This window comes from Tasmannia lanceolata, unplaced genomic scaffold, assembly GCF_043159265.1.
Source record: "Tasmannia lanceolata isolate RefF3 unplaced genomic scaffold, GAP_Taslan_0.1 ptg000012l, whole genome shotgun sequence".
Classification (NCBI taxonomy): domain Eukaryota; kingdom Viridiplantae; phylum Streptophyta; class Magnoliopsida; order Canellales; family Winteraceae; genus Tasmannia; species Tasmannia lanceolata.
The window spans coordinates 16,663,625-16,691,168 of record NW_027518689.1 but is presented as its reverse complement, the minus strand read 5'-3'; the positions used below and the strand labels follow the sequence as shown (position 1 = coordinate 16,691,168).

The 27,544-nt window shown below is 38.6% G+C and overlaps 1 protein-coding gene across 3 annotated transcripts in view; it reads right to left on the bottom strand.

Moving 5' to 3' along the window:
• The window catches only part of LOC143887657 (Pseudouridine synthase family protein), a 132,654-nt gene that overhangs the window by 93,763 nt on the left and 11,347 nt on the right, over window positions 1–27,544 (bottom strand). For all 3 annotated transcript variants that reach the window (XR_013254327.1, XM_077391772.1, XM_077391773.1), the window contains exons 6-12: window positions 27,447–27,503; window positions 13,461–13,540; window positions 13,071–13,133; window positions 12,860–12,947; window positions 12,643–12,745; window positions 12,409–12,512; window positions 8,859–8,932 (exon numbers count right to left, since the gene is read on the bottom strand). Coding sequence is in view for 2 of the 3 variants with exons in the window: in XM_077391772.1 (XP_077247887.1) it covers window positions 8,859–8,932; window positions 12,409–12,512; window positions 12,643–12,745; window positions 12,860–12,947; window positions 13,071–13,133; window positions 13,461–13,540; window positions 27,447–27,503 (569 nt within the window). In the remaining variant the exon portion in view is untranslated. The remainder of the gene's footprint in view (window positions 1–8,858; window positions 8,933–12,408; window positions 12,513–12,642; window positions 12,746–12,859; window positions 12,948–13,070; window positions 13,134–13,460; window positions 13,541–27,446; window positions 27,504–27,544) is intronic.

Genomic DNA, 27,544 nt, shown 5'->3' with positions numbered 1-27,544 from the left:
GTTTTGGTTGGATAAATGGTGTGGAGATTTTATTCTTCAGGATTTGTTTCCTAACATCTATAGCATCTCCCTCAAAAGGCAAGTGTGGGTCAAGGAGCTTATGGTGCGTGGGGATAATGGCATGGCTTGGACCTCCATCTCAGAAGACAGTTCTTCGACAGGGAATTTCATCGGCTCTCTCGGTTGTTGGAGATTTTGGAATTGCAATATGTCAGCTGCTTTGGGTCAGATAAGAGGATTTGGTTTTGGTGCACGTCTAAAGAGTTTAGTATCAAATCTTTCTACCTTCACCTTTCTCCTGGCACGAGATCTTTGCAAGTGGCTAAAGTCTGGACTTTGCCTACTCCACCCAGGGTTTGTGCTTTTGGTTGGACTGCAGTTTTGGACAAGATTCTTACGGTCAATCACCTGAGGAGAAGTCAAATGTTGATAGTGGATCATTGCGCCCTTTGCATATAGACAGGCGAGCCTGTGGAGCATCTTCTTTCACATTGCAAGATTGCTCGTGTTGTGTGGAGCAAAATCCTTCAAATGTTTGTCATGAGTTGGGTGTTCCCTGCTAAGTTGGCGGACCTTATTAGTGCTTGGTCTTTCACCCCTTGGAGGAAGAAAAGTATGAATTTGTCGCCGTTGGCAATGATTTGATCTTTGTGGAAGGAAATAAATGATAGAGTATTTAAAGGCTCTAGCAGAAACCATTTCTTGGGCTAGATCCCTTCCCAAGTTTAGATTTACCTCGGCATATGATCTTTGGTATGGGTGGAGGGACATTTGCTCCAGTAATAAGATTGCCATTCGGCATGGTTTTAAATTTCGATTTCGGTACCAATTTCGGCCGAAACCCAGTAATTGAAAGAGTAATATTTTATTATATCAGGAATTTCGGAATAATACTACATTTTAAAAAAAAAATCAATTTTCTGAAGTTTAGATAGAAATTTCACCCGAAATTCTCGAAATTTAATTTCGGACCTCGACCGAAATTTAAAATCATGCGGGGTGGACCCAATGGAGCCCTTCTCCTCTTGGATTTCTTAAATTTAATTTTGATGGATCTAGTATGGGCAATCCAGGCCCCTCTAGGATTGAAGTCTTCTTAGAAATGATGAGGGGGTTACGATTTAGGCCTTCTCGGGTCCGATTGGTTGTGACTTGTGCCGACTCTAATGAGGCAGAAATTAGAGAGGCGCCTCAGGGCCTGCTATACCTGAAAACTAAGGACTTATTGAAGGTTATTATAGAGGGTGACTCGCTTAATGCTATCGGTTGGCTAAAGGACGGTAAGGTTTTCCCTTGGAGATTCGCCCATTGGATTGAAGAGATTAGGGATCGTATTGGAAGATCAAAGGTTACTTTTCAGCGTGTTAAAAGGTCCGCTAATGTAGAAGCGGATAAACTTGCTATGAACGAAGTAGTGAGGCAAGATATAGGTTTTATTTCTCTCCCCCCTCCTAGAGAAGTTATTTGTTTGTATTCACTCTATTCTTCTTCTTTTCTTGTTCTTGTTTTTGTTGACTAGCTCAGTCGGCCATGCATTTTTTTTCTCTTTATTAATGATATTGGTAACATTTAAAAAAAAATAGTTTTCACATTGTTATTTGAGTCGTTTAAAGTTATAGGGAGGCAATAGTCTGTTCCTATCAAAAGCACTCAACTTCTTTGAGTTCTGAGGGTTTTAAATAGGTCTCACACATGTAGTATGAAATTTATGAAAAATTTTGAGGTATTTTAGTTCAAAAGTGTTAAGTTTTTGTTTTTGTTTTAGGGTTTTAAAATTTTGTAATTCTCTTCTTTTTCTGATATAGCCTCGGGGCACTTTTGTTTCATGGATGCTATGGATGAATGAATGAAAATCAGTCTTTTTCTTGCTTTCTTGGAAATCATAGCAGTGAAGTTATAATAATCGACCCTCCCATAAAGGGTCGATTATTTTAGGATGTCTAATGGTAGCCTTGGATCATGTGATAAATGGTTAGATCTTGAGGATCTCATTGATCCAAGATCAAGGGCAGGTACCTTATTAAATCTAGAAATTTCTAAGTTATGTACAAAAGTTTTCTTAGAAAATATTTTCCTTGAAAGCGTTTTTTTCCAAACACCTTAATGGGTGGTCAAATTTCCATGAAGGGAATGTGGACCACACATGTGATCTTTCTAGAATGGCTATTTTAAATTAAGGCAACTTTTATTTAAAATTCATAAAGGAGGGAAAGGTTGACTTTCCTCTCCCCTCTTTTGGCAATCAAATCTTGTAATATATTTCTTTTCGAAAGAGTCCTATTATTTTTTAACTCTAAAAAGGGAGGGAAGGTTGCTTGCTAAGCAAGCAAGAGGAGATTTGAATTGATTTAGCAACATTGCCAAACCAAATCTCCCCCCTTTTAGCAATCAAATCTTGAAATATTTTTCTTTTGGAAAGAGTCCTATTATTTTTTAACGCTAAAAAGGGAGGGAAAGTTGCTTGCTAATCAAGCAAGTGGAGATTGGATTTGATTTGGCAATCCTTATGGCCTTCTTTTTATAAGCATAAAAGGTGGGGTGTGAATTGGAGAAAACACTCCAAAAGGGGATTTCGTGTGGTGTGTGGAGAAGGAGACCAATTGAAGCCTCTTGTGTGTTCCCATTCTACCTTCTTCTTGTTCAAGATTTCATTCTTCTTCTCCAAGTAAGTAATTTTAACCTTGGAATCATGTAAGATCTAAAAGTTATAAATAAACTTAAACTAATACTCTGGATTTTTCTTCATGATTGGTGAGATTCGTATCTATATACCCCACTCACATACCTTGACCTTATAGGAATGGTGAATCGAGTACATGTACATTACTCACAGATATTTTTTGGAGTTCAATTTAATGATAAAATTTTGTATATAGGTATAACCTCAAATTTGATATATATATATACACACACACGCACACACACACACACACACACACACACATACATATATATATGAGCTTGTGATGCCCCAATCAAGGCAGAACCTTAGTGAAATATATGTGTTTTTGCGCCCGAACAGGGCAGCAACTTTGCGTGTGTATGTGTTCTCACCCCAAAAAAAAAAAAAAACGAGGCAGCAAAGGGTATTATTTGGGCATGGGTTCTGTCGCTCCAAATAGGGCAGCAAGGGCACTATTTATACATGAAATTGGGATCCTCAAACGGGACCGTCCTATGTTGTAAGCTTGTGGGTATTTTGAGTCCCATCTTGGATCAAAATCCAGACTTGTGTGTGTGTTTGGAGAACTTAATCATAAAACAAAATCTGACATTTTCTTACACCCTATCACTTGACTCCAGGGCCGTCGCACTCCACTCCCTTACCGGAGCTGCTCCATTCGTTCACGTCCGTAAGTAGAAAAGGCGGGTGATAGCTAGACTCAGCTTGTATTATCAATTAATGTGATTGGGATTATGATAAGTATCTTGTTATTTTATTTCATGTCAAGTTTAATTCCATTTTGTTCTGAGACTTTAAGAATTATCATTTTGTGCTATCATGAGGTTTAAAATAAAGTAGTGCTTATTTGTTTTACGCTATGAGATAGAAATTTTCAGTCACGAAAATATATGTGATTAGAACAGACATAAGAAAGGAAAGAAAAGAAAATCATAAATGAATAAGGGTGATGGGAGGCCAGGAGCCATCCCCGATAAAACGATTAGACAACATGGGAGTCATGCTTAACCCCTGTTGATGATGGAATCCTCTGAAGACCATGAGTCTCTAGGCGGTAGGATCTACCGTAACAAGTCCGCACGGAACTGACCGTGTAGGCCAAGGTAACAGGCGAATGGGAGCTGGACTACTTTGGGGTAACAGGGACACTTAAATGAAGAAATAATGAAACTTTGGAAATCTATATTTAGTATTTCGGTTTTACAGTTAATTATCTTGTTGGTTTCAGCTTTACAGTTAATTATCTTGTTGGTTTCAGCTTTACAGTTAATTACCTTGTTGGTTTCATAAAGTTTATTTCCAGCACTGGTTTGTCGATAGATATTTCTCATGAACCTTCCTCATTTCATTGATAACAAATACTTGTTGAGCTTAGCCACATGATCCTGTTGTTCTCACTCGGTTTTCATCTCAGGGTCAGAGAACGTAAGAGGAGCGTTTGCGGATGAGGATATTTAGTTCGCTGGGCAGGGAAATGGAGTCGAATAAAGATTTGGAGATGACGAGCCACGTCAATCTCTATGGTTTAAAGTTTTAGTTGGAGAAACATTTATGGACTTTTAATTATGTTTTCATTTAGACATTGAATAATTGTAATGGGATCCTCTTGGAGTTATGGAATAAGATTTATAGATAGTAGTGTTGAAGTTTGAATGATTGCGTTCAAAAAAAATTATGGTAAGTTGAGCAGGTTGTTCTTGTTCGTAGCGACCTGTTGGATCGGGTCGTTACAGAAGTACACTTTTCCAAGGTTTGAGGCCTTGACCCCTTAGTGTGATGCCTAGGGTTCTCTTGGAGCGATGCCTCAAGATTGCTAGTTGGATTGTACAAACATCTTCTTCAGGGTGCAAAGCCTTGAAAACCTGGGTGTGATGCCTAGGTAAGATCTGGAGTGATTCAATGTCTAATCTTTCCCTTTAATTTCTTGCTTTATTCCTCTTTATTTCCCGTTCTTAATCTCTACATATTATTCTTTGATCCTTGCACCCTTTAATCTCGCCAAAAACCCTTACGTACACCTTCCCAACATATATCTGCACCTTCCTGGCATACGTCTGCATATTCTCAGCAAACGTTTGCACCATTTTAAACTTACCCTAAACTTAGAAAAAATACTTTTCCAATCTAATCACATAATGTAGGATCCAAAATCCTAATTTTCACCCATCCTTGTCACCCATAGCAGCATCCCTTTCATAAATCTGTCGTACATCAATTTGGTATCAGATCGAAGTATTAATACTTCATTCAATCATCCCTCATCACTTTCAAAATATTTCCAACGGTCCCTCCAAATAATTTTTAAAACTCTAGGAGCAAAGTCAGGTCATACAGTTCCGTATGCATCTCCGTCTTGAGTTTGAGACCGCACGTGCAAACATTAAGAGACCTCCACCCTGCTCTATCAGAATTACTTGAGGTGAAAACTAGTATAAGTAATCAGGCGATGCAAGATCCCCTTCGTCACATGATACGATCTTTCTGGCTCACTGCGACAAGTAGCAGTCAGAGCAGCGTAACACAAGCAAAGCTTCAATGATTTGAATGTAAAGAGTTCGGGCATGTTTCTTATTTGTCACCGTCGGGATATAAAAATTTAGCAACCTGTTACTCTTTCCGAAAGCTCATATATTAAGTTCTTCCCACATTCCCTCTACTGTACTATAATACAAAATGATTTATCACCTTGTTTTAACATAAGGATATCATCGTATAATTGATAAATTCAAGAGATATTCTTATCCTGAGAATATTCTTCGTCTAAAGATATCCACACATGTTTAGCAGTGTTACAAAAGATAACAGTCGAGCTTCTAGATGGGTCCATAATGTTGAATAACCAAGTCATAGTCACATAATTATATCATCATCCACTCATCATACTCCTTGGAAGTGTAACAAAGTAATAATTGGATAATTATCATCCATCCACCCATCATTTTCCTTGGAAACGCTATTAGGAGGATCAGTAGGCCTGTGCATTATTCGGTTCGGTTTTTGGATTTTTCGGTTCGGTTTCGGTTACACTATTTAGCATATTTTGGTGTTCGGTTTGCGGTTCGGTTTGTAAAAAAAAACTTCGAACAACTGAAGTATTGATGACAGTAATGCAAAATTATTTTTTATTTAATATATTTTATGTCACTCTCTTTTTGACTTTTCAAACTAATTTAAATATTGGCATGTGGTCTTGTCTTTTCCGCCCAACATTAGCATAATACAACCCTTTTTTTAATGCAAAATGTGGTCTTGTCTTTAATGCCTTTTGTCACGTCAAATCACATTAAGAGGTGGTGTATTATTCTATAATGTGGGTGAGAAAATAAAAAAACAACTAGCACAGCTGCCTACTTGCCTAGGGTTTTTACTCTTTTTTTTAATGCAAAATGTGGTCTTGTATTTAATGCCTTTTGCCACATCAAATCACATTAAGAGGTGGTGTATTCTATAAGGTGGGTGAGAAGATCAAAAAACAACTAGCACAGCTGCCTACATGAGGGTTTATACGTTATGCTTTTTAACACACGCACACTCTCTCTCTCCTTTAGTCTTTACAAATTAGGGTTTTCAGAGGCTAAGATTGAGAAGTGAGAACTGAAGAGGATTAAGATCTCCACAGCACGCGGCCACGACTCCACGTCTGCAGGACCACTCTAACTTCGGCGATTGTGGTCGGCCACGACTCCAACTTCGTGACTCCCACCCACGGCTGTCATGGCCACCACCTAACCACTCCTCCATGTCCACGGGACCACTGTCTCTGTTTTAAAAGGTACAAAATGGGATTTCTCACTCTCTCTGTCCACTGATTTGTTTTCTACTTTTCTCCACTTTTTAGTCCTAAAATACAAGCTAAAATGGGGGTTTATAATCTTGTTCTTGTCAACAAAATCTTGTTCTTATCAAACTCATATAATTCGGTTATAGCCGAACAAACCGAAGAACCGATTTTTTTTCGGTTTCGGTTCAAGTTCGGTTAGAACATAATTCGGTTCGGTTTCGGTTATCATTTTTCAATACCCGAAATATTTCGGTTCGGTTATTTTCAGCTATTTCGGTTCAGTTTCAACCAAATGAACAGCCCTAAGGATCAGAGTTAAAAACTTCATCATACCTTTGGCACCAATAAAAATTCTAAAGGATTGGGTCCACACTAGATAATTTTTCCCATTCAATTTTAAAAAATGAAATTTGTTGACCTACTAGGTCATCCGAAAACTAGTACTAGTAGCAGTAGCAATTCAACAACGACTAAAGGCGCTAACAGGAGCCCCCCATCACGTAAGGGGGCGAAGGAAATGGCAAACCAAAACAAGCAGGAAACACATGAATGCGAAAGGAATATTGGAACAAGCAATTGAGATTATCAGAACCATAGTTATCAGGGTGGGAAACGAATACGGGAAACGAAACGTGAAACGGAAACGTAAAACGCTTGAAAAAATATTAGGGGAAACGAGAAAACAATAGAAAATCGTACGAGAAACGTCTTAGGAAACACATTAGAAGCATTTTAGAAACGATAGAAAAAACACAACACAATGAAAACATGAAATATGTGGTTTTGTAGATTTAAATTTTGTTTTCAAATTTCTATTTGAATTTTCTTATTTTAATTTTTCTTACAATATATGCTATTGTTTTCTTTTTTAATATCTATTCCACAATTTTTTATGTGTTTTTTCCAAAATGATTTTCGTAAGTTCCACTTATGTTTCCTACACGTTTCACATGCGTTTTCTACGAGTAGTGCATACGTTTATTGTGCATTTCACACATGATTTACATAAGTTTCTCATATGTTCCTATGCATTTCGGAAACATTTCTCCAATTTTTTATCATATTTCGGAAACATTTCTGAAACGTGTTTCCCACGTTTTAGGGGAAACGGGTTTCCCACCCGCGCAAGGAGTTTCCGGCAACGATGATCAGAACACCATTAATACCCTTCGCAACACCCTGTGTATTCCGTCATACTTTGGAAATGGGTGATTCAATTCTTAAGGCACAGGTAAAACAACTAATCATCTTGTGAGTTGCACAAAAAAGGGAAAAAACAGGGATGCGATCAGATCACATCAGCAAATGGATTAAAGGCCTAGGTTCAACCTTGCTCTGATACCACATTGAAAGATAAAAACCTATGATTTAGCCAACTCTTTGAATTTATTGCCGACACACGTGTCCTGTCGTGTCCGACACGACACGCGTGTCCACACTTGTCAACACTCCTTTGGACATTTTTAGTTTGTTAAATGAATACCATATTTATATTGTTACAAATTATGATAGTAATCAGTAATTTTATATGTATGTACGTATCACTGTTTCTAGATTTTTAGATGTTGCCATGTCTGACAACTGGTATCCGTGTCGAAACCCAACACACGAATCCGTATCTACAGTCATGATTATATATACTTCGTATTTTAGTCGTGTCCCCGTTTCTAAATTTTGGGGGTTTGCCTTGTCCGACACTCTGTGTCCGTGTCCACAAATCATAGATAAAAAACAAAGAAATATCGAAACAAGGAGAAAAGGATTTGGAGGAGAAAGAAGTGTTCAACCTAATGTGGTCGACCACAATCAGTTTATAATATAATGTTAAAAAGTACAATAGTGCCCCTAAGCAATTGAACACACCATACTAAAACCCTCGAACGCACCATGCCTACTTTAACAAGAACTAACAGAATAAACATGTTATGCAGTTAACGAAGCTGGGCTATAAAAGAATTGCATCTTACTGAATAGTGAACATCATCTTACAAAGAGTAATTCATGATTAGCAACTCATAAGCAATCAATCAAACCAATAGAATATTTCATCAACTCAGAGGTAAAGAATCGTGAAACTTGTTCATGAAGAATACACATGTATAAATATCTTACATATCAGATACTGTTGAATGTAAAGAGAACGAATTGTTCAATGAAATTATGTGAGGAAATGAAAATTGAATTATTCAACTATAAAAAAATTAAAACTCATTTCAGGGGGCACTGTATTGAAAAATCAGTACAGAAATCAAAAGAGAAGTGAGAAAGTCAACAGGATGTGGCCAGTGTATCAAAGCTGTGCTGCCTTTACTAGTTTTATGCAATGGATTAACTCGGTTTATAGTGGGAGAAAATAGCAATTTTATTCTAGCAATCTTTGAAAATGTCACATACATCATCCTCAGGGTTCTGGGTATAGCTTTCAGGGCCTGCAAGTAGTTCCCGGGGCATCTCTTCAAACATTGAAGCTGGTTAAAGAAAACATAGAAAAGAAAAACTACTATTAAGTCAAAGCCATCAATGACATAGAAAAGAAAATTTACTATTCTCAAGTCAAAGACATCAATGAGCAATCACTTCTGTTTACTTTATGGAATAAGGACAAATATTTTTAAGTACATTTACAACAAGGGTGGAGCTCGCCCACTATATATATATATATATATATATATATATATATATATATATATATATATATATATATATCTGTGTGTGTATGTGGCAGAAAACTGCGGGCCCACATTTCTGGGGGGATCCAAAGCATTCATTCGATGGGCCGTATCATAGATAGGGTGTGCACTAAAAATCAGCTCCATTGGATCATCTTAGGGTGTCCATTTGTGGAGGGAAAAATGGACAGATACTGTTTGTCCACAAATCTGCCCATTTTTTCCCTCCACAAATGGACAGGTTAGGATTATCCGATGGAGCTGATTTTTTGTGGACACCCTATCTATGATAGGGCCCATCAAATGAATGCTTTGGATCCCCGCCAAAAATGTTGGCCCACCCTGTTTCTGCACTCGAGCGCAGGAACACTAAGCCCTATATCAGTGTGTGTGTGTGTGGAGAGAGAGAGAGAAAGAGAGTCCTTTAATATTGGTGCCTGCTATCTTGTTAATCCCATGCAAAGGATAACAAGAGCAGATCCATGGACAATGAAATCAAGGATCTCATCGATGATAAATGATGAATTCCAAGGATCTGGACTCCTCTTTAATGTTCATAAGATGACATGAAGTGACACCTTCCACGGAGATGACTCAATGAATACTTGCAAAAGATCATAAACACTTCCAAAAGATGGCATTTACTTCAAAAACTGACATCTAAAATGAATTAAAAAAAAGGGAAATAGTTTTTTTTTATCTATACATACACAGAAAAATGAAACATTTTTTTCGCTCATTTTTGTTTGAATGGTGAGTTTGTACTTCAGAGGAAAACTAAAGAGTGAATTACCAAAACGATGACACCAAACAAACGAGTACTACCACATGAAGATGATACAGAACTTATCCAGGTAAGCTATATTTGAAGGATCTTTTTTTTTTTTGAAAGATGACAAATTTCATTAATATTTGAGGTGCAATCCGGACCAGGGATCCCAGCCTGCCTGTACAAATATTAAATATAAGACATCGGACACAGCCAATGGTTTACAAAAGACCTACTTCCAGAAGAAAGGATACAAGTCTCCTTCACATAAAGAAAAGCGCACATTACAAATATGATAGAATTTCAAAATCCTCCCGATTAGCACCCGCTTTAGCCAAAGTGTCGGCCATTTCATTTGCTGATCGTCTTCGGTGTTGAAGGAGGAGGTTAATTACCCGCATTAGATCCAGTATTTCCGCTACAGGCTCTTTCAACCGCCAAGGGCCCTTCGAAGTTTCGGAAGCCCAAGCAACCATCCCATAAGAAGTTCCTTCTTCGGAGCGGGTTAAGTGCCTTACCTTGTTCGATGTTCCGTCTCCATCCCATAAGAAGTTCCTTTGCAACCTTTCAATTCTCAACGCCACCTTGACTGGTATCTTGTACAAGGACATGAAATATACAGGTAAGTTGGAGAGGGCTGATTTGATTAATGTGATCCTTCCCCCAAAGGAGATATACTTTTTCTTCCAGGTAGCCAATTTCCTTTCAGTTCTTTCAACTACCGGATCCCATTGGGATGTCGATGGGATACCAAATCCTAGGGGCAGACCCAGGTAGGAGATCGGGAAGGGGAAGGACTCTGCAGAGCACCCAATAAACGCTGCCAATCAATGAACCTCTCGTTGGTCCAGATTGATGCCCAGGAGCATGCACTTACTTAAGTTGATTTTGAAGCCAGACGCGACCTCAAACCACCTAAGGATTGTCATAACATTAGAGATAGCCTAGGGAGTGTATTGGATGAATACCAGTGTATCATCTGCAAATTGGAGATGTGTTATCTCTTCAACCAACGACCCCACTCGAAATCCCCTAATCAGCCCCATTCTGTTAGCCCTTGTCACCAGGAGACTAAGAGCCTCCACTACCATAATAAACAGATAGGGTGCCAGTGGATCACCCTGTCAAGTCCCCCTTGATGCTTTAAAGAAGCCCTCCGCCGAACCATTAATGATGACTGAGAACGAGTTTTCTGATATCAAAGCTCTGACCCAATTCCTCCAGGATGGCCCGAAGCCCATTTTGGCTTGAATGAAATCAAGGTAATCCCAATCAACATGATCATAAGCTTTTTCTATATCAATTTTGAATAGGAGACCCGGACAGCAGCTTCTCTTTGCCGAATCAATAAGTTTGTTAGCAATTAAAACACCATCAAGGATCTGCCTCGAGTCAACAAAGGCTCCCTGAAACTATGAAATGATCTCCCCCATGTAGTTTTTCACTCTTCGTGCTAGTAACTTGGCAACTAACTTGGCAACTCTTTGCAGGATCATTTATGAAAAGCAATTTAATTTTAATTTGTTCAACATAATGAAACAGGTTTGTAAGCTGGGGTGGACCAACTAACCCTCCCGTCCCCTCTCTCCCCCTCTCATCACCTCGTGCCTTTTCTGCTAGTTCTAGTCGGACAAAAAAATCTGCATGAGGTTCAGCGTAGAGAAAAATGACAGAAGAAATGGAAATCAAGTAACAGATTATTGGGAACCAAGACCCTGAGATTGTTTTGCGTTTCAATCGAATCATTACTAAAAAATTGTCAAACTTCCGATAAAATGCATTCTAACCACCAATTAATTGACAACAATAAAGGCAAGTTGTAATTTTTCAGAGGACAGCTTTAAACATGTAAATTGCTCATGGATGCAGAAATGCGCTCGAGACGATATCACGAAAGACTATGTTTTTACTTCAAACTTGTATATATCCCCAAAGCAGACGTCCCGAGCCTCACTAATAACACATCATCAAGTTCTCATCACTTAAGAATATCTTAAAACGAGCATTATCAGAAAGAAAAGATCCAGAAATTAAGGTAATGAATTATTTCTATGAAGTGAATAAAAGAAATTAAGTACTCAAAGAGCCATAAACTAGGAAAATATGCATGCATTAGGAATCCACTGTAAGAAACTTAAAAAAAGTTATGCAACCAGATGTTGGGGAAATTGCCTTAAAGTCCACTCACTATAAAGACAGCTTTAAACATCTAAATATTGCCCATGGATATGCAAAAAATTTGATCAAGACAATATCAAAAACATGCCTATATGCTTTTAATTAAAACTTGCATGTCCCCAAATCGGACATCTCAAGTATCACAACTAACACATAATCTAGTAAGTTGTTGTCATTAAAGAATATAATACAGCGAGAACTACTACAATGAAAAATCCAAAAGTTAACAAAATGAATACTTTCTATGGAGACAAAATATATGTAGATACTTGGAGCAAAAAACTAGAAGCATCAACACATATAAGAGAATTCACAGTGAGAAACTTACTATAGCTCTTTCCGCAACGAGTTGCCGGGGCAATTGCCTTAAAGTCCCCTCAATATCCCCGCTTTCCTTATAATATTCGCGTGCATCCCTAATGGCGGGACGTTGTTTGTTCAAAATTAAGTTCACAATAACAAGAATCTAGATATTCTGATAATGCATGGAAGCTGTATGCTAATTGAGTTTTTCCGTTTTATAGAAATTAAAGGAACTATTCCCAAAACAAGTTAAGGATATCCCCTTCCCTTGGGTCAAGAAACAAGCCTACAGCAATTTGCCACTCTCCACGAAGTAATGCAGCCCCAATGAGGTGAGTTGGAACAGAACCACTTCCAAAACGCTGAAAGCCAATTGCATATCAATTTAATAATAAAAATAAAGTAAATTGTAAATGACAAAGTTTTTAAAATTGATCACAATTTCACAAATGTAAAAGCTAAAATAAAGAAGTTACCTGTAAACCAAAGTAGTTGATAAACCCATTTTCTGCTAAGTGAACAGCAGCTGCTTTTATGATCTCTTCAGATTCTGAAACAACTCCTCTGAGAACATATGCCATTGTAATAAAGTGTATTTGATACAAGTAGTAAGCACTAAAAACAATAATGAGATATTCTGGGCAGGCATTGTTTTAAAAAGCAATAAATCAACATGTAAAATAATACCTCAAAGTAATTGTGAATCGGTTCCCCAGGAGCTGCCCAAGAACTAGTCCTTCACGCACATAACTGGAAAAGAATAAATTTATATCATGAATGGGCATGACATCAACAACCATGGTTTTAAATTTCGGCCGAAATACCGAAATTTTGGTGGGAACCGAAACCGAAATCCCCCGAAACCGAAATTTCAGATATTTCGGAAATTTCAAAATGAATTTGTTTTTTCAAAATTGTATGAACTTTGTGAAATTTCAGCCGAAATTTCAAAATGAATATAAAATTCTATTTTTTTCCCCGGATTTCGGCCGAGATTTCAAGCCAAGGCCGAAACCGAAATTTAAAACCTTGTCAACAAGTTAGTAAATAATAAGAAAGGAAATCATGTTATCGTACCAAAAGTTGCCTACTTTGATGCCAATCAATCTATTATTGAGATCAGCTAATCTTTTTGCATGCTGCTTGAAAACGGTGACCTGCAAATGCAATGAAGAGGAAAATTCCTTTGTAAAAGATGAGTGCTCAAATGAAAATAAAATCCTAACTTAACGGATAAGAAATAGGAAACAGTCATGTTCATAAACACATAATCTCACGCTACGCCATCAGAATTAAACTAGCCTTAGCCAATAATATCAATTATGACAATGGATTTAAATTTCGGCCAATATTTTTTTTCAAATTTCAGTCATTTCGGCCGAAAGTTTTACAATTTCAGTCAAAATGACCAAATTTCAGCCGAAATTCGAAATTCGGCCGAAATTTATAACAATGATTATGACAACAAGCAAAAAAGAAAAAAAAAAAAAAAGATTAAAACACTTCAACACTCCCCAAAACTGAAGAGTGCATATCAACTCAATCCACAATATCACTATATCAGAGCACTTTACCACGTTTTGACATGACATTGGCGTAAGCATCTCTGTCTGTGTTGTCATTGGGAGAATGAGAGTATTATGACTTGCTGTTCACTACCTAGTCAGTAGTGAATAACAAACAGCTTCAGTGTGTATGATCTCTTTCTCAAGGAAAAAGTTATTACAAATATGAAATTATGAATGGTGCTACAATTACACCAAAACAATTCCATGGATTTTTATTTTATTTTTTTACAAATGAAATTTTATTAGAAGGAGAAGGCAAAGCTAGTGGGGCCTAACGACAAGAAAAGGAAATGAAAAATAAAAAAGGCAAAGATGTCACAATAGGCATCTCGTACTAAATCATCTGTCCACAAAGAGAGACCAAAATTAGCCAAAGAGTTGGCTAAAGTACACTCTCCTTACGAATGTGAGAAAAGGAAACACTCGATCCTAAGCAAAATGTCCATAATCTCTATAGTAGTATCAAAATCCCCAAGTGGAGGAGGAATCCTCCCTAAGCAATCTAATTGTGTTGAAGGAATCGCCCCAAATCCTAATCATTGATGCACCAGTCACTAGAACAAAGTTTACACCAGTCTCTGCCGCATCACTATCGCTGTGAGGAGCTGCATTGGATAATATAATTCTAGCATTAGCACCAGAGAAAACCCCTAACGCCCGCCTTATGGAAAATAATGTTGTTCGAGAGAATGAATTTGATATTGCCATTGAAATTCAACTTCATCCAACCATCAAAAGACAACGCAGACCTCAAGGGGTCCAGCTAGGGGGAGAAATCTGATCTAATTGAAACCCAACCACTGATAATATCTTGGTTAGAGATGCAAGAAGACCATTGACTTTAATGCATTTTAGTCTTGTTTTTTAATATGTGATCGTTTCTATCCATCCAGATAACCACAACAGTAATAGAAAATGAATTCTATTTTCCATCAATCTACACCATCAAGATAAAAGGGACTTGATAAACGACAATACAGACAAGTCGGGGCACACATTAATACTCAACTCAACTCAACTAAGCCTTTGTCCCAAACTAGTTGGGGTCGGCTAATGAATCCTTTAGAAAATTTTCATGAAGAAAGTGAAAGGACCTACCCGGCTCAAATTAACTAAGTCTAAACCTGACACTAGTTGGGTTCGTCTACATGGGTCATTTTCTTCCATTCTATCCTATCTAGGGTCATGTTCTCTGTTATGTTCCTAGCCCTCGAGTCTTTCCTCACTGTTTCAACCCAAGTTGTTTTCGGTCTGCCCCGATCCATGGTTTTAAATTTCGACTGAAATCCGAAATTTTGGATTTTGTCGAGACCGACACCGAAACGTACCGAAAACGAATTTTGGAAAAAAAATATTATTTTTTTATTACTGTACCAAATTTCAGCCAAAATTTCGCTCCTAAAAATCAAAATTTCAGGATTTCGGCTACGTCCGAAATTTATTCCGAAACCAAAATTTCAAAACATGCCCCTAACTCTTTTGACTCCATCAACTTGGCACGAGTCACTTCTTCTCACTGGAGCATCCAAAGGCCTACGTTGGATATGCCCAAACCATGTTAAACGGTGCTCTCTCATCTTCTCCTCAATTGGTGCCTCCCCCACCTTTTTCGGGGCACACATTAATGAGACAAAAAAAAAAGCAACTAGGAATTTGTAAGGTACAGGGAAAGTGGATAAATACATGACAGGGGGATTCATATAAAACTATAGTACACAGTCGCAAGAGTGGCCAATGTGCCTTTTGACAAGTCGATACATGGAGAGGATTTTTTTCATGAATAACAAACCATAGAAAATTTGCAGATCTACGAGAGGCAAGAGAATTCCAGATGTTAGGGAATCTAGAGCCAATAAGGGGAGGCGTAGTAATAGAGTAATATGATTTGATGGAAAATACCCATTATACTAGGGGACCAAAGTACCAAACCAACTCACCAGCATAATCGACCATTGAGAAATAGTGGTTACTAACCCAACCAAATACCTGCAAAGATATCCTAGACAGCTTAAGGGACAGCCCATCATAAGGAGCAGAATAGTGACCCGGCGAGTACGCTTACACTCTCCCCCAATGTAGTCTAAAATCGAGGCCCTAGGGCTGATGGCGTGACCAAATAGATTTTAAAGGACATGGTTGTATGGTCACCGCACCAATTATCACAAATTCGTGTATGGGAAGCATGGGAAGACAGGTCATGCACCTATCCCTTGTTAGCATCAAGGATGAGCGGGTGCGCCCAGCTTCTTTTATGTTTGAACAATCCGCTTAATTCATAGAGAGTACAGGCCCTTTGTGACCAATTGGTAGACTTCTTTTAACGTCGAGGGAGCCCTGGTATCCGCCTATTTCACAAACTTAAGACCCTGAAAAGGGCCCTCCGTGATTAGAATAAGATCCATTTTAGATTTCTCAATGTCCAAAAGAGGAAAATTATGTAGGAGTCACCCTTCTTGATCAAAAAGAGGAGGAGGCGACTTTGTCAGGAACTGATCATAGGTCTAGAGAAACCTTAAAGAAGAGTGGGTTAGAATAATTGACCAAAAAGAAGTCTTTTGGAGATAGAGACGTAAATCTTCATGGTTGGTGGTTGGTGATCGTAATTATGAGTACTTTCATTGTACAACCACCACTGGATGAAAGAAAAAGCTTGTGAGCAAGTTGGTTATCTCTGATCAACAATACGAGCCAGTAAAATCTAGGATCAGTGTTATAGTTTCCCTTATTAAGGAAAATACCAGGCAAAGAACTAATAGAAGCAAATCTTATGTCCGGCATCAATACTAATTCCGTTGAGGTTGAAGCCCTGGACGTTGTGCTTGGTTTTAGTGTAACTTATCTTTGAATCAAATACCTTGGTCTAACTCTTAAAGATGGGAATCTTAGCCCATATGATTGGGACCCGGTGATTGCGAGAATTGAATCCCATCTTGAATCATGGAATGAATATCTTTCTCTCCCTATAAGGATTTCCCTTCTCAAGGCATCTCTCTCTAACTTACTAATTTCCTATCTCTTTATAGGATTCTTTCTTCTGTGGCGGATTGTAGACACCCCATTTTGCTACACTTTAATGAACAAAGAATAGAGTCGAGCTTCTCAAGTCAGAGTTTAGCCTCCCCGTATAGTCTACGTATCCCCTCCTCATTTAAGGGTAGTTTCCCTTTTTCTGAGTCTTTCGTCAATATCATGTGCTTTCGAAGTGTTCTAAGGTATCTCAAAGGGCTTTAATGGATGTCATCTAATGTTTCCAAGCAACTTCTCATACTTTTTAATCTAAGAATTTCTCAAGGTTTTCTCCATTTTCTGCTTTCTATTTGTTTTCCTTCATTCATTTTCTAAGAGGAATTCATTTTCCATGGAAAATTGGGTATTAAAGGGGATTTGAATTCAGCCTCATTTGCATATGTTTTCATAGGTTTCTTGATTTTACAGGATTTCCAAAAATTTCTAACTGAAACCGAAATGTTTCCATTTCCGTAGTGATCGAAACCGAAATTTAAAACATTGACAATAATATGCAAAGAGAATGGCCTGGAGGATGGAGAGAAGTGTTAGATTGGTTGTAAAACCCCGAGCAAAATCGTTACACGTTGCGGAAGAATAAACCATGTAGAACAAAAATTTTGCTCTAATCCAAGATTTCTAGCGACTAATTGATTTTTATTCTGATTTAATAAACATAAATATAGATACCTTTCTATAGAAAAGAACTCGTCCGCTTGATCTACTCCTCGAAAATTCATCGGCGATCTAATCGACCTGAAACCGCAAGTTGAATCGATGGATTCCTTTGTTGCGTAAAGGATCTTGTGTACAACTCTTTGTTCACTTTATTAACTGATCTAAATCATATTATAGTGTGGGAATATGTATTTAGATCAATGGAGCTTGATTAGGTGTTTGTCATTGATCTAGAAAAGACAAAACTAGTTGATGGAATTGAAGGAGAAGAAGAAGAGAAAAACTTTGGGGTGTCTCTACCAATTTCCAGCACATGGAATTATGGAAGAGCACTTAAAACTCCAGCAATATGTCTTATATTTACAGAGTTCTCAATTTCCATATGCACAATCCAAAGTTTCTAGAGAAATCTCAAAAAACAATGGAAACTAGCCACAATTGGAAGCTCAATTGGGAAAAGCAAGCAACACCCCATTATGGAAACCCTTACGGGAGGTCCAACAAGGGTTTGCTTGCTTTGCAAGCAACCCTTGGTTGCCCATGTGGTTCCCAAGTTTCTATTTTTGGTTTGTTTCTTCTTTCTTTCTCTCTCTATCCAATTTCACATGTGTTGCTTTAATTTGAGTAAACAAATCAAGCAATAATATTCTAAATATTATTTGAATTACAAATTGATATTGGCACACCACATGAGGCGTGTGGCAATGGGTCCCACCCAAATTCGTCCTTTGTGGGTCCACTTATCCAATTCAAATTCCCATTGCATTTCACATTTAATTCCCAATTAAATTAAGCAATCCAATCTTATCCAATAGGATTAAAGCTCCAATATAATTTATGATATTCCCAAAATACCCTTATGGTTAATACTTAACCATTTTGGTATTCCCAATGTATCCCATAGTGCATGCACACTATATACATTCACACTATATGCATTGTGTATATCCTTTCAATGCATCCAATGCCACAAAACTAGTTCGTGTAAGCAACTAAATAAATGCAGGACCTCTATCTAATAGATAATAATAGGTCAATCGAGTAGTGAGTAGGATCGTAGCAGGGATTCAAATGTAGATCCTGCAGAACCCACAAGTGGGCCCCACTGCGATTATTGCTCCGTAGTCAATGCTACAATCGCATTGAGTCAGTGGCCTCCATCGAAACGTTACCCTGAAGATAACTGTCAAATCATCATACCCCTAATCACATCAAATGCGCAAGTCCTTTCTCCATATCCACATCTATCGAGTTGAGTCCTATGGGGGGTCGACATCAACTATCCCCTGGGCTCACTCACGGTATACCTTTCAGTCAAGCAGTGTCGGCCCACCATTTCAAAACTTATTTTGTGAAATCCTTTTGACATACACTTTATCAAATCCACCTGGCCAGGTATTTTTCTAGGCCTACTGCTCTGACCAAAACCGTAGATGTTATCCTATAAAATAGGTGGAGAATTCCATCTCGGGTATCACTATTGACCTCGAAGGTTTGTCCAACACTCCAATACTACCCTCTGGTGACTCCAAGAGAATCACAGTTAGAAAGACCAAGAATGAGAGACTCGGCAACAGACTAATATGACCCCTCAGGTCAAAGGACATGTAAAGGGTCATGTCTGGTAGAATAACTCAACTGTCTCCTGTCCACAAGCTATTCTAATGTGATCCTATTTAGTACGCAATCTCATTGTCGTACCCATTCTATCTTGCTTAGGGTCCACTACCTGAGTAATTGAGATAAGTCACTCCACATCTCGTGCATGTTGGAAAGATAGATGCTAGTTGTATACAGAAGGAGGTGTCCAACCTCAACCCCAACTAGGAACTATTAAGGTCTACAAAGAACCGGAATCCCATATCTCCTTGCTCCCTAGGATCTGTGAATCCATGAGCATGGGTTTCCTACTTTGCTACCTAAGGACAAATACGTGTCAATAACAAGTAGCATGTTACACATATTTATCTTTTAGTACCCATAAATTGTCATGAAAAGAAACTTTTATTGATTAACATGCGAAATATACTGGGTTTTAGGGCATCAACTCTAACAAGAAGAGGGGGCAAGTGTTGCGAGTCAAAAGGCATGATGGGGTGGGGAGTTTTCCTCTGCAAGCAGCCGATCACTGGGGACGATGGTAGAGGCGGTGCACGATAGGGAAACAATTGCTCGAAATTTTGAAATCTCCATGCTATCCTGAACCTCTATAAGGGTGTGGGAAAGGAGTGGATGCGTGGAGGAGACCACACCGTTGGAACGGACAGAAGAGAGGTGGCGACACCTGGAGATCGTACAACAAGAACCAAGGAGGTGGAGTCGAGCTCAAGTAATATCTGCAGAGAGAGGGGTAAGGACAGGTGGAGAGAGGGGATAGGAGTTGGGTCACCAGTGGGCTACTTGAGAGGGAAGTCGGGTCTTAGAAAGTAGGAAACATATAGCGAGCGGTGAGTTGGGGGGGGGGGAGGGGCAAGGTGAGTCAGGGACGGCGTAGCTTTCTCTTTCTGACTCGTGGGGCTAAGCGCTGAGTTAGATTACTAAACTCGATCCAGAGTATTGGAAGAAAAGTTAGAAGTAAGCTCTATTCTCCTGGGATTCACAAAGGAAGCAAGGGAAAGATCAAAGGGGGGAATGGAGTGGACGAGAACCGTAAGGGGCAGCGATGTTTAGCCGAAAGTATAGTGTCGATCTTGATTCCTTTATCTGCAGAGACTTGCACAACCATTAATAGGCATTACTTTGGAACCTAAGTGTCTTTTAGGGCACTAACTCTAGCACCAACTTTTTGAATGTGCATAGCTTAGAATCTGTTTTCATCCTACATTAAGCTCCCTTTCTTTCCTTTTCGATTCTTACTTGTAACACATTCGCTCCTCTCCACTACTTGAACTTCCTTTTATCTTTAGGATCTCCGATCGGTGGTCTACTTTGTTCCCACAGTTTTCATATTCATTCTCTTGAGATGACACCATGTTTGGATCATATAACTTGTGGCCGGAAGGTGTTCGCTATTCTCTTCATAAAATGGTTTTGTACCTATCTCTGCTCCCTGCACTAAACCATCATGAAAAGACACACTAGCAAGAAATATTCTTGACAACATCGCGTACCTGTGTCCTTTGTCTGAGATGACTTCTTGATGATCATTCCTTCCCTATTTTCGCTTACTGTGGTAGTCTATCTTGTCACAAATTTATAAAGGAAATATTTCATGACATCTAATGCGTAATAAATGACTGAATATGTGTGATGTGCTTGTTATTCGTCACATATTCGTCCTTAGGTAGTAAAGTAGGAATATCATGCTCAAGGATTCACGGATCCTAAGGAGCAGAGAGATATAGTATCTCGGTTCTTTGCAAACCTTAAAAGTTCCTGGTTAGGGTCGAGATTGGACATCTCCTCCTGTACACAACCAGCACCAGTCTTGTCTACATGCACGTGTCGTGAAGTGGCTTATCTCGATCACTTTGGTAGCAGACCCTAAGCAAGAAGAGTGAGTGCGACAATAGGGATTCCGCATTGAACAGGATCACACTAGAATAGCCTATGGACAGGAGTTAGTAAGGCTATTCTACCAGATAGGACTCTTTACATGTCCTTAGACCTGAGGGGTCATATTGGTCTGTGAGCCCGGCCTTGATTCTTAGCCTATCTAACTGTGGTCCTTCTAGAGATCACCATAGGGTAGTACTAGAGTCTTGGACAAACCCACGAGGCTAATAGTGATAACCGACATGAAATTCTCCGCCCCAACTACCGGGATATCATCTATAGTTTTGATCAGGGCACTAGGCCTATAACATAGCTTGGCCAAGGGGATTTGATAAATGGTTTATCAAAGGTTTTATTAAAATACTTGATTGATTTTTAAATGATTTTGCAAATGCATTTGCGGGCCCTAACTGCTTGACTGGAAGGTATACCGTGAGTGGGCCTACAGGGTAGTAGTTGTCCACCCCCGTAGGACTCAACTCAGTAGATGTGGAATGGAGATGGGACTTGCACATATTAGATGTGATTAGGGGTATGATGATTTGACGGTCATCTTCAGGGTTATGTCTCGATGGAGGCCACTAATTCAATGCGATTGTAGTTGTTAACTACGGAGCAAGATCGCAGTTGGGCCCATCATCGGATTCTAAACGATCGACAGTCGGATCCCTGCAACGATCCTACTCACAACTCGAATGACCCATCTATATCCTTTGGATAAGGGTCCCGCATTTACTATATTGCACTGACAGACTAGATTCGTCGCATTTGATGTAAGGGAAAAGATTTATGTAGTTCATTTGGTGTATACACACTATAGGATGCATTTGAAATACCCCAAGAGTTAATCGTTAACTTAGGGGTATTTTTAGAATTATAGAATATTACGAATGGACCTTTTATCCCATTGGATGGGAAGAAATAAGTTTATTTAATTAGAAAAATTAAATAACAAATGTGTATTTGGCTTATGCACCTGTTTAACTAAAACAGTCATAGCTCTCTGACCTCTTGGCCAAAATGAGTGCATAAGTACTTGTTTCGAACAACTTTAAAATAGCTACAACTTTATAGTTTATGACTTTTCTAGATTCGGCCATCTAATAGTCCAAAAAAGAAGTCGAAAATTGGTCAGCAGTTTTGTAGCAGGAAAGTGGAAAAAGAGAGAATGTAGGAGACATTTTAGGAGATTTTTTTAGAATTTGATTTGAGCCAATTGGGAACGTTTTTCAAAGTGGAAAAAGGTGTTTTCAATTGTGGTAAACACGTCCAAATTAGTATTAAAGATTTCCAATTAAATCTTGTTTCTATTTAGTGAAAAAGATAAAAAGCTAATTTTCTGAATTAGCTAGTTTTAAAGAGGATTAATTGGAAACTTTAAAGGAAAGCAAAAACTATATAAACACATATGGGAACGTTTTCTACAGATTTTTGGCTGCGAAAAATGTTCTCCCTTCTTTGGGAGAACGTCCAAAATTTCTCCTCTCTTCTCTCTCTTCTAGTTCTTCCAGTTCTTTGCTTTCTAGTTCAATATCTTTGCAAAACTAAAAGCTCCATCAAAAAAAAAAAAAATTTCCATACAAAAGTGCTGATATAGATCAGTACATATGTTTGAAGAAAAGTTCATCAACTTCCCTTCACACAATTTGAAGGAATCTATCAGTTCAAGTTGCGGGTCCGCGGCGATCGACTCGTTCGTGGTCGTTCGAGGAGTAGATCAAGCAGAGGCTAATATTACAGTCAGTCACAAAGTTATTTTTATGTCATATTTCAATTTGAATCACCATCAGATCATCTAAACCCTAGGTTCCCGGGTTAACGAGTGAAATCGGCGAGAAAAATTTTGTTCTACACGATTTCTAGTTCCGCTGCACGTGGTGATTTCGCCCAGGGGTTAAATGGGAAACTGACGATAGATTCAGCAAGAGGGGAGTAACAGATTTGAGGGATATTATGAGATTAAAGGAGAAGTTTGATCAAGGGATTAGATTAGGAGTATATTCGGGGGACAGGATAAAGTTAATGCAGCATAAGTGGTGTGGTGATGTTCCCCTAAAGTTGGCATTTCCTGACTTGTTTGCGGTTGTTGCTGATAAGGAGGTCTTTGTAAAGGAATGCATGGTGGGAGAGGGATCCCAAATGGCTTACCTATATCAAGATGTCAGGGGATGACAATAGGGTTTGGATCTAGACCTCTTCCGGGACGTTCAACATCAACTCTTTCTACCACCAAATTGCACTGCATTCTGGTCCATTCCACCTGGCTAGAGTGTGGAGCATCCCAGCCCCTCCAAGGGTCTGTGCATTTGGGTGGACGGCCTTTCTTGACAAAATCCTCATAGTGGACCATCTTTGCAATCGAAATATGCTTATTACTGATCATTGCGCAGTGTGAACGAAATGGTGAACCATATGCTTCTTAATTGAAAGTTGGCAAGGTATGTACGGTGTAAGATCCAGGACAGGATTGGCATGTCATGTATTTCCATGTTGGATATTACCATTCTGAGCCATGTTGTACAGCTCAGAATGTTGGGCCACCAAGAAGCAGCATGTGCATAAGATGAGTATAGCGGAGATGCGAATGCTTAGATGGATGTGCGGCACACAAGACATTCATAAAAAAGTGGGGGTGGCACCAATTGAGGAGTAGATGAGACAGCACCGCTTAAGATGGTTTGGGCATATCCACCGTAGGCCTTTGGATGCTCCGGTGAGAAGAGGCGACTCGTGCCAAATTGGAGTAAACAGAAGTAGGCGTAGACCGAAAACAACTTGGGTAGAAACAGTGAGGAAAGACTTGATAGCTAGGAAGATAACAGAGAACATGACCTTGGATAGGATAGAATGGAAGAAAATTATCCACGAAGAAGAACCCAACTAGAGCCATGATTAGAGCCAGGTAGATTCCTTTCACCTTCTTCATGCAATTTTTCTAAAGGATTCATTTAGCCGACCCCAACTAGTTTGGGACAAAGGCTTTGTTGAGTTGAATTCAGTTGAGTTGAGTGTTGGAGGGAAATCTTATTACATGGAGAAGCAAAAATTAACATGTGGATACACGTTTTAATGCGGAGGTTGAATATCATGTCATTGCTCAATTTGCATGAGATGGTTGAAGAATCTTATGGAGGACACTAGTTTTATGATTGACTAGCCAACGGAAGTTCTACGAAAAGAAAGCAGCTATGTAAATAGCCAAAAATCCAATGTTTCACGAGAGAACAAATCACATCAAGTAGATTATCACTTCATTGGAGACAAGATTAAGAGGGGACAACCACAAAAGTTTTATTCCATGAGTGAGGACAAAAGATCAACTATGAAACATTTTTACAAATGCTCTTGGCTGAGATCAGTTTTGCAAAACTTGTTCCAAGCATGGTTTTAAATTTTGGCCGAAATCCGAAATTTCGGTTGGGACCGAAACCGAAATTCGAAATTTCAAAAAATTGAGTTTTTTTTAAATTTAGTATTATTTCGAAATTTTTGCTGAATTGCTGTAATTTCGGTAATTTCTGCCAAAATTCGGTAATTTTGAAATCTCGTTAACCTCTTTATCCCCGGATAACGAGGTTAAAGAGAGGTGGAGAAGTTACTTCGATAAGTTGTTTAATGGAGAGCCTGTAGCGAATTTGGGAGAACTTGATAACGCTTTTGATGATACAAACCGGAGGTTTGTTCGTAGAATACGAACATCAAAAGGTAAGAGTAGCTATGAAAGATATGAAATTAGGTGAAGGTAGGGAGCCTGACGATATTCCTATTGAGACTTGGAGATGCTTGGGTGATGTGGGTTTGGTTTGGTTAACTAGATTATTTAACAATATTTTAAAGACTAAGAAGATGATTGATGAGTGGAGGAAGAGTACATTTGTACCTATTTATAAGAATAAATGGGATATTCAGAGTTGCACCAATTACCGGGGAATCAAGCTAACGAGTCACACCATGAAGCTTTGGGAGAGGGTAATTGAGCATAGACTAAGGAAAGAGACTAAGGTGTCAGAGAATCAATTTGGCTTCATGCCCGGACGATCGACTATGGAAGTTATCTTCTTAATTTGGCGGTTAATGGAAAGATTTAGAGAAAATAAAAAGGACCTTCATATGGTTTTCATTGATTTGAAGAAAGCGTATGATAGAGTTCCAGGAATGTTATGTGGTGGGTCGTTGAAAGGAAAAAAGTACCTACTAAATATGTTGATGTGATTAAGGATATGTACGATGGAGCAGTAACTAGTGTCAGAACCACGGATGGCACGTCTAGTGAGTTTCCAATTACAATAGGACTGCACCAAGGATCAGCTCTAAGCCCTTATCTTTTTACGCTAGTTATGGATGAGCTTACGGAGGGTATCTAGGATGAGGCGCCGTGGTGTATGTTATTTGCAGATGACATAGTCTTAATCGACGAAACCAAAGTAGGAGTAAATGCTAAGTTAGATTTATGGAGAACTACTTTGGAATCCAAAGATTTTAGACTGAGTAGGACTAAGACAGAATATATGGAATGCAACTTTAGTAATGTAACGACGCGGGATGAGGATGTACTAAATTTGACTGGACAGGAGGTACCTAAGTGGGATATCTTTCGCTATCTTGGTTCAATTCTACATAAGGAATGAGAGATTGAAGAGGATGTTAACCATCAAATAAGAGCAGGTTGGTTGAAGTGGAAGCTTGCCTCAGGAGTTCTGTGCGACCGTAAAATCCCTACCAAGTTGAAGAAAATGTTTTATAAGACAGTTGTGAGGCCAGCCATGCTGTACGGCTCAGAATGTTGGGCCACCAAGAAGCAGCATGTGCATAAGATGAGTATAGCGGAGATGCGAATGCTTAGATGGATGTGCGTCCACACAAGGTTAGATAGAATTAAAAATGAAGACATTCGTAAAAAGGTGAGGGTGGCACCAATTGAGGAGAAGATGAGAGAGCACCGCTTAAGATGGTTTGGACATATCCAACGTAGGCTTTTGGATGCTCCGGTGAGAAGGGGCGACTCCTGCCAGATTGATGGAGTAAAAAGAGGTAGGGGCAGACCGAAAACAACTTGGGTAGAAACAGTGAGGAAAGACTTGATAGATAAGAACATAACAGATAACATGACCTTGGATAGGATAGAATGGAAGAAAATGATCCACGTAGAAGAACCCAACTAGAGCCAGGATTAGAGCCGGATAGATTCCTTTCACATTCTTCATGAAATTTTTCTAAAGGATTCATTTAGCCGACCCCAACTACTTTGGGACAAAGGCTTTGTTGAGTTGAGTTGAGTTGAGTAGACTTCTTTTATTCCCGGATTTCAGCTGAAATTGTGGGATTTCAGCCAAAATTTGGATTTCGGCCAGAAACCGAAATTTAAATCCATGGTTCCAAGTATGGTTTTAATTTCCCCAAAAAAACCGAAATATTTCCATTTTCATCCCCATCGAAACAAAATCTCAATGAATTTCTTCCACGTCATTATTTCCGACCAAAATTCTTGAAATCCGACCAAGATGGTCACCACGACAAAAAAATAGAAAGGTGTTATGATTTACATCGTATTGACAGAGAGTTCGGGCCCTTGAAGGGAAGACTGGTATGGTACTTTCTTATGTATTGTACTTCTTTATTGACTTTACGGTTCCAAGCATGTGTGAAAGCGCATGTCACTAAGTGTTGGTGTGATTAAACCATTATGGATGGATTTCTTGCTTATGTGATGGTTTATAAAGATTTATTTGTGCTTATTCTAGCATATTCCAAAGTTTCATCTTAAAATTTCATCATTTGCATATGTTTTAAAGATGTGTCATTCTTGGGATTAACTTTTCACCTCCGAGAATTTCCTCTCTTCTTTCTTTTTCTCTCCTCTTTCCTCTCTCGTTATTCTCTGTTCTCTTTTCTTCCTAATCTTGAATGTTTACTCATAAATTTATCTACCTTTTTCCTTTTTTCCAAACAACCTTCATAGTTGGTTAGCACATTATCATTCACTTACAGCATACAGAATTCTAAAAGAATCTAATACCAAATGTCACATATCAAGAAGGTACTACGCATACTAATATTGACACTAATCTTTTGGAAGAAATAACATTCCAGTCATGCCTACAGCATATGCAAATGATGCCCTCGGACTGCTAAAGACTTATCTAGATATTTAGATAGGGGCACAGCAAAGAGGGCAGTTGATGGCCATAGCTTTACATAGAATAATTTCAAAAGATGCCAATTAAAATCCAAATAACAAGACAAACATGTTTAATAATTGACAGCAATTTGATAACAAAAAAGGAGCCACACGACACAAATGACAAGAAATTTTTACCCTTTGGGTAGATATAGAACGCTTGTCTTTGGTTCCCGCAAATCCAAATGATCTTTGCTGTCAAAAAAAAATTATGAATCAACTAAGCAGATTTTTTT